General features: G+C 43.0%; 1 protein-coding gene across 1 annotated transcript in view; it reads left to right on the top strand.

Annotated features, from left to right (window-relative positions):
* Positions 1-1049: 1049 nt before the first annotated feature.
* Positions 1050-12353, top strand: part of LOC311141413 (phosphatidylinositol 4-phosphate 5-kinase type-1 beta-like) — a 36962-nt gene continuing 25658 nt past the window's right edge. Inside the window, exons 1-3 of the mRNA XM_084176736.1 lie at positions 1050-1110; positions 1703-1771; positions 2631-2761. Of these exons, the coding sequence (XP_084032862.1) occupies positions 1703-1771; positions 2631-2761 (200 nt within the window). The 5' untranslated portion in view covers positions 1050-1110. The remainder of the gene's footprint in view (positions 1111-1702; positions 1772-2630; positions 2762-12353) is intronic.

The following is a 12353-nucleotide window of genomic DNA, read 5'->3' on the forward strand; positions in this document are numbered from 1 at the left end:
CCCCGTGTTGAGGATCAGTGTGGCAGATGTGTTGTTACCTACCCTTACCACCTGGGGGCGGCCCGTCAGGAAGTCCAGGATCCAGTTGCAGAGGGAGGTGTTTAGTCCCAGGATCCTTAGCTTAGTGATGAGCTTAGAGGGCACTATGGTGTTGAATGCTGAGCTGTAGTCAATGAATAGCATTCTCACGTAGGTGTTCCTCTTGTCCAGGTGGGAAAGGGCAGTGTGGAGTGCAATAGAGATTGCATCATCTGTGGATCTGTTGGGGCGGTATGCAAATTGGAGTGGGTCTAGGGTTTCTGGGATAATGCTGTTGATGTGAGCCATGACCAGCCTTTCAAAGCACTTCATGGCTACAGACGTCAGTGCTACGGGTCGGTAGTCATTTAGGCAGGTTATCTTAGAGTCCTTGGGCACGGGGACTATGGTGGTCTGCTTGAAACATGTTGGTATTACAGACTCAGTCAGGGACATGTTGAAAATGTCAGTGAAGCCACTTGCCAGTTGGTCAGCACATGCTTGGAGTACACGTCCTGGTAATCCGTCTGGCCCTGCGGCCTTGTGAATGTTGACCTGCTTAAAAGTCCATTCACTGTGTTGATGGTGCTCATAAAATTAATCAGAATTTCAGAATTAGCAGATATCCCAATCTGGGAATTTGATATACTTGTAGAGTATATGGTTCCAAACAATATGTCTTAAAATGAACAACATCAAAAAGGGTAGTTTTGAGATAGTAATATTAATATTTTTAATGTTGAATAAATGAATGTGATAAACAGCACAAACCCTCATTCTGCTACCAAACTTTGCATCTGCACTGTTCTTCATGTAAATGTGTTTTTGTAAAATGCTCAGTGAAAATTGTTAAAAGTAGTTTTTCCAAGTTTCTATTCAGACATCAAAGAGGTACAGCCTTAGATTGAAGCAGAGGGCATTCTCCTACTGTTCTTTCACTCTGTAATCATATAATGTAATGGAGTCTTTTCTCTGTGTCCTCTCTTCTCTTCCAGAGGGTGTCTGTAGATTGAAACCTCCCCATGACTGCCTGATGACCAAGAGATGTGGTCGTGATCTCTGTTCCACTGGCAGAGCTTTTCACTAAGCAAGGTGACTAATTACACGCACCTGATTCTGTTTCATTGTTAGAGCTTTTCACTAAACAAGGTGACTGATTACACCTTCACTTTTCACTTAGCAGGGTGTGCTCATTATACCTGGTTCACGCAGACACTCCTATCTGCAGGATCTTATTGATAAACATCACTACCAGATACTGTAGATATACTGTGTTAGCTTTACATCTTCACATTAAGACCTACTTCTTAAGCTGTAGCCAGCTACAGGAGCAATTCAGCATGACTGAATGTCTAGCGTATGTAGACAATGTGGGTGTGTATCTGTGTCAGATGATGCAATGAAAAATGCATAGCTCACCAATCTGTACAGGTGTATTAGTCAAATTCAAACTGTAGGCCTATGTGGTCGTGTACTCTGGCCTGAGAAAGACAGTAGGGGAAAGACCTTTGTGAGCTGTGTGTTGACATTATGAAATAACCCAAAATGAATCTATTCCTAGACAGTCAATGTGAATTGACTTTATTCCTGTACCACTGACCTACAGTAGCACCTGAAGATACTCTGTTTGTTTCTAAACTTTGACCAGTGAGTTCCTTATTCTTCTGTTCTGTCCTCTCGTCAGATGTCAACGACCACAGACAATGGAGTGGGAGGGTCTCGGAACACGAGCGGAGAGAAAACATACAAGAAGGTAAAGTTTCATCTCTCCATATACTGCTCTCTCTGGCTGGATTCTACTGGCCTTTTATGAGAACCATGAAGGGAGGTTTCCCAGTGTTTGTTGTTGAAATGAATGACCATTTATCACTATGATGAAGTCCAAGAAGCCTTTTGATGTGACCCTTTGACATATGAGCTCCTATAAATGCCCTGCTTCTACACAGTTAGTACATGATGGGAAGCCATCCTCACAGTCCATTCTCTGCTTCACTGTATTTTCATTTGGATTAGACGTCACTGGTGGCGATGGAATTTTTGGCACACACAATATAACTGGGCCTATTGCAGTCGATTTGAAACATCTGGGTAATTAATTTTCAGAACAATTGAAGCCATCTAAGAAAGTGTCATAGGCATCAACTGGCTTTCAATTTCATGACTTTAACGTGCTTGTTTCAGACAATCTGACTTTGTTTTCTGACTGTACTGTATATTCCTGAACGCCCATCTTACACTGACCTTTTACAAGACATGCCTCCAGAAGAGGTATCAGTACATTATTTCTTAGAAATGAGTACCATTCTCTTCTGGGAATTTGCTACCTTCTTGCTCTTTGGAGTTTACGCCTAGTTCTCCTACCTTTTTCTTAAGGTATCTGTGACCAACAGATCTATATCTGTATTCCCAGTCATGTGAAATCCATTGATTAGGGCCTAATGAATTGATTTCAATTGACTGATTTCCTTATATGAACTGTAACTCAGTACAATCCTTGAAATTGCGTTTATATTTTTGTTTGATTCATGTGTTGCTTGATTGATTTGTTGATTGGTTAATGTATGTGTTGATTTATGTGTTGATTGGTGTGTTTGGTTGTCCCTGACCCTCAGACCACATCGTCAGCCCTGAAGGGGGCCATCCAGTTGGGCATCGGCTACACAGTGGGCAACCTGACCTCCAAACCTGACAGAGATGTTCTCATGCAGGACTTCTACGTGGTGGAGAGCGTCTTCCTGCCAAGGTGAGAAGCAGGGACATTACTGATGATTATGCTGATACTATAGTATAGTATATAGTACAGTACAGTATAAAATATTATACAAAGAGTGGGTCTAATCCTGAATGCTGATTGGTTAAAACCGCATTTCAACCGGTGTCTACTGTGTCATCAGCCCAGCCAGGCAATTTATAAACTTGATCTCCACTATATAAAGCATCTAGACATTATCTCACATTTCTTTTAGACTAACATTTAGTTTTCAACATCTTATATAAACCTTGCTGTCTGTCTCCGACATTTGCAACATTGTTTCAATATTCAAATTTGATCTCCAGCTGTCGCATAGTAATGAACGTGTCGGGATGAAACAGACAGGCAGGCAGCTTTTCTCAGCCAGTCGAAATCATGAAAGCATCATTTTGTATACAGATAAATATTAATAGAAAACAGCTAAAATGAAACGTAGTGCAGCTAGTTTGCAGTCTTTCCAGCTTCAGTTTGAAGTGATTGTGTTAGCTGTGTTGTTGGCTAGCTGCTCTGAACAACAGTGTCCTGACGATCAAGCACATTTTCTATGCCAGGTAAAATCGTGCCTCATTAGCTCATTGTTTTGGATGTATCCAAATAAATGTCACTAGAAAACAGCTTCAACAAATGCAAATGAAGCTACTTTATTGTTATTATGGCTGCACTGTTTGACGTGACTGATCTAGCAAGCAAGGGATAAGAACGTTGCCAGCCAGTATGGCAATAGAACATTTAGAACGAACAACTGCAATGAACGTCTATAGATACAGAACAAAAAGACTGAACGACCGGGTCGCGTCTCTGGCAATCAAACCCGATAGAACGAACGAGCAGCCGGCTTGGGTAGCAACTCTAGATTTGTGTTGGGACTAGTATGAATAGGCCTCCTGAGTTGCGCAGCGGTCTCGGGACAGGCGAAGGTCGACTCATGCGTCCTCCAAAACATGACCCGCCAAGCCGCGCTTCTTAACACCCGCCCGCTTAACCCGGAAGCCAGCTGCACAAATGTGTCGGAGGAAACACCGTTCAACTGACGACCAAAGTCAGCCTGCAGGTGCCCAGCCCGCCACAAGGAGTCGCTAAAGCGCGATGAGCCAAGTAAAGCCCCCCCGGCCAAACCCTCCCCTAACCCTGACGATGCTGGGCCAATTGTGCGCCGCCCTATGGGACTCCCGGTCACGGCCGGTTGTGACACAGCCTGGGATCGAACCCCAGGCTGTAGTGACGCCACAACACTGCGATGCAGTGCCTTAGAATGCTGCGCCACTCGGGAGGTACGTACAAACTTTTGTCAATAATGTGGCATCTGCAAAGGACATGAACTGAACATAGCTAGTCAAAGTTAGCTAGTCAATCAAGCAACTCTAGCCGAGACGTTAGTTGCTTTGCAGCTTCCAGTTTCATTTCCAAAATAAAGGTCTAGAGCTTGTTTTAGAACTGCATTCAATAACGACGTTACACCAGTAGATGGCGTGGTATAGGCTTGGGCCTTCAGCAAATGACTAGTGTGAGAATAATAAAGACACAGAAGAGCCTTGTCTAGAATAACCGCCTGAGCTGCAAAATAGAAAGTAAATATGATTTAGGCTTGACCTATTCCGCTATCTAAATATGCCGTGCTGTTGTGTGTTATTTATTGGCCTTATAATTACATCATTTATTTTTATAGCTGCGTGGGGCTACTGTGGGGATCATGTAACCTAATGAATCACACTTGTTCCAGTATTTGGGAGCACGGTAGGCCTTATATTAGACATTTTGACTGTTGTATTAGTGAATTCCACTCTATATGTAGGCTTGTTATAGCCATTTGCGTTGCACAACCCATCACGCAGAGGCTATATCCATATCAATAAATGAGACAGAACAAAATATTGATTATGTCTTGACTATAACCTGTCCTGAGCGAAATAGCCAAGGGGTCCCAAATGGTCAAGACTATCTTATTGCCAGATCTGTTTTCCCTATCAGCCACTGCACGTGCTTCAACTATTTTGTTTAACATTTATTAAAGGCTATATTTAGAGGCCTGTGAGCTAGGGTCTCTTTTTAAGGGGAGCCCTGTAATAAAAACTGTTATAAAACACAAATAGAGTTCTACAATTATTCCGCAAAACACCAGTACCCAAAATGATAGCCTAAATTGCAATGCCTACAAGTTGAAGGCCTATTTTGTTTATTTGGATAGGCCTAAATTAAACATTGAATTATTAAAGTGGTAGGCTAAAGAACTTTTGAGAATTTAGATAATTTTGAATACACACATGGATTTCAATAAACAAATGAATAAGACTGTTCTATTCTCTTTGATTTAGTTCCTATTACAACTCAGACAAATGACTGAATGGATGACATACTGACTGGATGAATTAAATGTTCAAATATGTTGGAATGACGAGTTGCACGCATCATGCATGCTCTGCACTTTATTTGGCTAGTAGGCAAATAGGCCTACATTAGGGTACAGTGGGGAGAACAAGTATTTGATACACTGCCGATTTTGCAGGTTTTCCTACTTACAAAGCATGTAGAGGTCTGTAATTTTTATCATAGGTACACTTCAACTGTGAGAGACGGAATCTAAAACAAAAATCCAGAAAATCACATTGTATGATTTTTAAGTAATTAATTTGCATTTTATTGCATGACATAAGTATTTGATACATCAGAAAAGCAGAACTTAATATTTGGTACAGAAACCTTTGTTTGCAATTACAGAGATCATACGTTTCCTGTAGGTCTTGACCAGGTTTGCACACACTGCAGCAGGGATTTTGGCCCACTCCTCCATACAGACCTTCTCCAGATCCTTCAGGTTTTGGGGCTGTCGCTGGGCAATACGGACTTTCAGCTCCCTCCAAAGATGTTCTATTGGGTTCAGGTCTGGAGACTGGCTAGGCCACTCCAGGACCTTGAGATGCTTCTTACGGAGCCACTCCTTAGTTGCCCTGGCTGTGTGTTTCGGGTCGTTGTCATGCTGGAAGACCCAGCCACGACCCATCTTCAATGCTCTTACTGAGGGAAGGAGGTTGTTGGCCAAGATCTCGCGATACATGGCCCCATCCATCCTCCCCTCAATACGGTGCAGTCGTCCTGTCCCCTTTGCAGAAAAGCATCCCCAAAGTATGATGTTTCCAACTCCATGCTTCACGGTTGGGATGGTGTTCTTGGGGTTGTACTCATCCTTCTTCTTCCTCCAAACACGGTGAGTGGAGTTTAGACCAAAAAGCTCTATTTTTGTCTCATCAGACCACATGACCTTCTCCCATTCCTCCTCTGGATCATCCAGATGGTCATTGGCAAACTTCAGACGGGCCTGGACATGCGCTGGCTTACTAAAGTGTGTTACTAATGGTTTTCTTTGAGACTGTGGTCCCAGCTCTCTTCAGGTCATTGACCAGGTCCTGCCGTGTAGTTCTGGGCTGATCCCTCACCTTCCTCATGATCATTGATGCCCCACGAGGTGAGATCTTGCATAGAGCCCCAGACCGAGGGTGATTGACCGTCATCTTGAACTTCTTCCATTTTCTAATAATTGCGCCAACAGTTGTTGCCTTCTTACCAAGCTGCTTGCCTATTGTCCTGTAGCCCATCCCAGCCTTGTGCAGGTCTACAATTTTATCCCTGATGTCCTTACACAGCTCTCTGGTCTTGGCCATTGTGGAGAGGTTGGAGTCTGTTTGATTGAGTGTGTGGACAGGTGTCTTTTATACAGGTAACGAGTTCAAACAGGTGCAGTTAATACAGGTAATGAGTGGAGAACAGGAGGGCTTCTTAAAGAAAAACTAACAGGTCTGTGAGAGCCGGAATTCTTACTGGTTGGTAGGTGATCAAATACTTATGTCATGCAATAAAATGCAAATTAATTACTTAAAAATTATACAATGTGAGTTTCTGGATTTTTGTTTTAGATTCCGTTTCTCACAGTTGAAGTGTACCTATGATAAAAATTACAGACCTCTACATGCTTTGTAAGTAGGAAAACCTGCAAATCGGCAGTGTATCAAATACTTGTTCTCCCCACTGTATATAATGACTCAATAGCTGCATGCCTCCAGAAGGGCATCTTCTGAGGCTTAGGGGTGCTTTTCCGAAGGCGCATTGGTGCTGTGGTGCTGCACGGAGATCACAAGCTCTTCAGCTGGGCAGCAGTGTCACGATGGAGGGAATAGCCTATACGGAGACTTCCTAAGACCACCGCAACAGAGTTATACCAGACTTAGCCTACGTTTAACCTCTCCCTTGTTCATTTCAAAGTCCATATGTTCATGACCCGATTCATATAAATCATGTACAATTATTTAAAATTCATATTAACCCTTCCTACAGAATATGCTTTCGCAAGATTTTGAGTGATGAAATAAATATCAAAATATCCTATAACAATATATATATTTTGAGTGGTAAAGACTCCAGTGGCCATGCATAATTCATAGATTCACCAAATCATCTATTATAATTCTGTTTCATTATTCCTGGTAGATACTACTGGTTATGATTGCAGACAGAGCCCAGAGAATGGGATTGTGCAATATTGAATAAGGTGCATGCATGGGGATGTCCAGTTCACCCAGAGATATGCCTATGCTGTAGAGATACACCTAGCGGACTGAAACTTCACTGTTGTAGGCATAATACAGCTAGTGCCATCTAGACTTGCGCTGGCAAACAAATCCATTACATTAGCTACCTAAATGTGAAGTAAACTCAACTGAGGAGTAATAGAGAATGGAGACTTTTAACTTGAAAACGTGCAGGATACATCTTCCGGTTTCCATTACTTCTGTTTTTTTATACTGTGTTATGCTTGTTCGCGTAGCACTCCTCACAGGCTGTTTGGTGAACGTTTTTTTTGTTGGTGAGATGAAACTGCCAAAACTCTGAAAGGTATTATTGTACGTCAGAATTGCAACACAAGATTTGTTCAAGCCTAAAATGTTAGTACGTAATCGTAACATGGTGTTTGAATGTTCACAGGTGAAATTTCACGTTTACGTTTCATGTTTCACGCATGGCTTTTCTTACGATCCTAACAATTTACATATGGATTTTCTTACGATCCTAACAATACGTACGTTCAACCTTTTGGCAGCTATCTCGCTCCATAGCTTAGCCCCTCCCTGTTTATCCCTTACGTATAGTATAGTAATACTGAGTAGCAATTAAACAATATATTGTATCTACGTATGCTTTCACACAAATACATGCTTTATAGCCTGAGTAGATGAATCCTAATGATACGTTCTTTAGAAACACTACAGCCTATGCTGGTGCTGCTGTGAAGTGACTCATTGACTTTCAGCAGTGAACATGCAGTATTACTGAAGAGGGAACATAGGTTGAGCTAGAGCTGTCTGCTAGCTGAAATAGGAGAGTTTCATGTCTGCTAGCTGAAATAGGAAAGCTTCATGTCTGGATCTCTCCATGAAACAAGAGGGAGGAGGCGTTCTCCTTAAACAGTAATGACTCACAGAGAGAGATGGACTCTCAGGATTCATATCCCAAAGAATAGAAAGAGGCATCTATCATTTAACATGAGTGTGAATCAGCTAGTTGAAGTCATGGTGTATGGACTAAGTCACTCCAGTGGATTATATACCCAAGACCCTGGAAATCAGCTTACTGTGTCTTTTAACGCCAGTGTGCAAAACATACTGCATACTGTGTCGTGCCTGACCCATCAAATCGTCTGTCTTAATAATTACATCAGCAGCTTAAAGAAACACTTTACATAACCCAGAACACACCCAGGAATACACGCACACATATACACAAACAAACACATGCACACGCACACACACACACACAGACACAAACACACACACACACACAAACACACACGAGTGTAAGAGATGACATCATTAGTGCCGTCAGACCACATCACTTGGTATTAATAGATGAGCAAACGTCATGCACTGTTTGAGGAAGCTTCTCGTCTATGTTGACTATGTCTCACATATTGCGCAAAAGATCTAGAGACAAGCCTCTCACCATATGAAAAACAGAAAATCACCAGAGAATGTCAACCTCTTGAATGGTTGAGTTTTGTAAGTAAGTTTTGTGTATTTGCTAATGGTCATGCCAGCCTCTTTCCCTTCCAAGCCCTGCAGAGACTTGGACTAGGAAATGCTTTCTGTGTTTCACTTTCCAAATGGCACATCAGGACAAGTCTGTCCTTCAAAAGAAACTGAGCATACTGGTGTATGCAAACATGCTGTCAGATTAAACTCGCACTCTGAGCTTCACATTTATAATGATTATTTCAATATATTCTGCAGGTTAAAGTGATTTTAGGCAAATTATTCTACTTAACACAGGTGCAATAGCCATCCTAGAATGTTGAAGTTTAAGTTGTTTAGCCAAACATACGGAGAGGGATAGAACAATATGTTCTCATTTTCTCTTCATGGGCATCTTTTGACTGAGAGAGGGCTGGTGACCATGACAACACTGGAGAGACCAGGTGTTTTAACCTCCACTAGAAGAGACAAAAGACTCTCCATGGAGGAAAAACAAACTGAACAAAACTAGTGGAGGAGGAAGCTTAAGCCATGACGTGGCTACAGGCATACAGTAACACAGTGGTTCCCAAACTGTGGGGTGCAAGGAGTCGCCGGGGGAAGCATGGGTTAATTTTATTTTTTTAAGGAACGCAGTCCGGCATTAAACTTACTCTTGAAAGTTGTAATAGTAGAATGCACAAGGTGCAATTTCGAAATTGGGTAGTGCATCATTAGTTCCTCTTGTCATGTTAGTCATTGCATATCTTAGAGAGCTATTTATAAATTGTCAGAAATGTTCAGATCAAGTCAGCTAACGTTTTTTTATTTAGTTTTTTTAGCCCATAGATATTGTTGTACATTTTTTGTCATGCAAATAACACATGAATACACATTAAACATGGCAAAATGTAGAATTGCAAGGAAATAAGCTTTAAACCTGAAATATTCTCTCCACCAACAAGAGGGGTGTGAACAGTTTGTGTCATGAACAGTGCTTGTGCCCATAGAAATAGATGTGTGCACGCGCGCTGGGGGCCCAAGTTTTTTTTACATTTTTTTCCCCAATGCTGGAAGGGGGCCCCAAGTCAAAAGGTTTGGGAACCCCTGCAGTAACAGGACAGCAGTAGTTATTGACTCAATCTCTCAATCTCTCTCTCTCTCTCTCTCTCTCTCTCTCTCTCTCTCTCTCTCTCTCTCTCTCTCTCTCTCTCTCTCTCTCTCTCTCTCTCTCTCTCTCTCTCTCTCTCTCTCTCTCTCTCTCTCTCTCTCTCTATTTCTCTGTCTACCTCTCTCTCTTCCTCTCCCCTCTCTCTCCCCTGAGAGACACAGGGCAGAGTGACTGACGGAGAGCTCTCAGAGAGGATCCTCCGGGATCCTCCTCCACTTCCCTCATCTCCATTGGTTCCCTTCACTCATCCTGTCAGGCTGTCGCTGGCTTTGGTGCCTGTACATCTCAGGCAGATTTTCAGACTCCCACATTGTTTATCTGGTGTAACTTGTCTAGTCTTTTTTTCTCTAACAGTACTCTAATTCTGCTATGCGTGGATAAGACACTTTCATTGCTGTGTGCATTTGTGTGCTCTTTAGTCTAAATGGTTCTAATTTGAGACTATACAATTTCAGTCACAGTAGGCAGGCAGCACATAGCTCTGTGCAGCTGGAGGTGATTCTCTTTGCTACCCACACACACACACACACAGCGTGATTTCATTCAGGAGTAGGCTGATGATCACACCTATTATGTTTAGGTTGTAGTCTATCCTGTTACTGAGTGAAAGCACTGGGGCACAGCCCAACATCTTTGCCAAGTCAGGGTTCAAAAACCTGATTTCGATAGCAGCTTGCTGTTGAGATGCCCTTGAAAACAAATACCTTTTAACACACTTTTAATGGATTTAGATTTAGGGTGCAGTGCATTGGGGTGTTGTTATAGGATCATCTGGAGCAAAGCTAATCACCCAGTAGACCTCCTGTGTTCTGTTCCACCTGGCACAGCTACAGGTTCATACCAAAACAGGGTCAGTCTCTACGTGAGCAATGCAAGTCTTCCTCATAAAAGAAAGAGAAAGAAAGGAAAACAGAAATGTGGGTTATTTTTTTCTTTCTTTCTCTTTCTCTTTCTCTTTCTCTTTCTCTCTCTCTCTCTCTCTCTCTCTCTCTCTCTCTCTCTCTCTCTCTCTCTCTCTCTCTCTCTCTCTCTCTCTCTCTCTCTCTCTCTCTCTCTCTCTCTCTCTCTCTCTCTCTCTCTCTCTCTCTGAGTGGTAGAGTGTGTGTGCTCGTGCGTGTATTAGGAGTTAACCCCTTGCTGACCGATCCCACTCAGAAGGCATGCCAGAGAGAGGGGCCCTTCAGGTCAAAGTCATTACTACTCTCTATTATTACACTGTCATTATCACTGGAACAGGAATTTTTCGGGCCTTCATCTGACACCACCTGATATAGAGGTCCTGTTGATGTGGATGGGGGCGTGCTCTCCCCTCTTTCTCCTATAGTCCACAATCAGCTCCTTGGTCTTACTGAAGTTGAGGAAGAGGTTGTTGTCCTGGCACCACACTGCCAAGTCTCTGACCTCCTCCCTGTAGGCTGACTCATCGCCGTCGATGATCAAATCAAATCAAATGTATTGGTCACATACACATGGTTAGCAGATGTTATTGCGAGTGTAGCGAAATGCTTGTGCTTCTAGTTCCGACAGTGCAGCAATATCTAGCAAGTAATATCTAACAATTCCACAACAAATACCTAATACACACAAATCTAAGTAAAGGAATGGAATAAGAATATATAAATATATGGATGAGCAATGTCATTGTCAGAGCGGCATAGGCTAAGATGCAATAGATAGTATAGAATACAGTTTATACATATGAGATGGGTAATGCAAGATATGTAAACGTTATGAAAGGGGCATTATTAAAGTGACTAGTGTTCCATTTATTAAAGTGGCCAGTGATTTTCAAGTCTGTATGGGGGCAGCAGCCTCTGTGCTAGTGATGGCTGTTTAACAGTCTGATGGCCTTGAGATAGAAGCTGTTTTTCAGTCTCTCGGTCTCTCGGTCCCAGCTTTGATGCATCTGTACTGACCTCGCCTTCTGGATGATAGCTGGGTGAACAGGCAGTGGCTCGGGTGGTAGTTGTTCTTGATTCTTTTGTTGACCTTCCTGTGACATTGGGTGCTGTAGGTGTCCTGGAGGGCAGGTAGTTTGCCCCCGGTGATGCGTTGTGCAGACCGCACCACCCTCTGGAGAGCCCTGCGGTTGTGGGCGGTGCAGTTGCCGTACCAGGGGGTGATACAGCCCAACAGGATGCTCTCAATTGTGCATCTGTAAAAGTTTGTGAGGGTTTTAGGTGACATGCCAAATTTCTTCAGCCTCATGAGGTTGGCCTACCACCAATCAGACCTACCACCGTCGTGAACTTGATGATGGGAGTTGGAGTCGTGCGTGGCCATGCAGTCGTGGGTGAACAGGGAGTATAGGAGGGGGCTAAGCATACACCCCTGAGGGGCCCCGTCCCTGGGGTCAGCGTGGCGGAGGTGTTGTTGCCTACCCTCACCACCTGGGGCCGGCCCGTCAGGAAGCCAG

Source organism: Coregonus lavaretus (assembly GCF_964263955.1).
Source record: "Coregonus lavaretus genome assembly, chromosome: 14".
Taxonomy (NCBI): Eukaryota; Metazoa; Chordata; class Actinopteri; order Salmoniformes; family Salmonidae; genus Coregonus; species Coregonus lavaretus.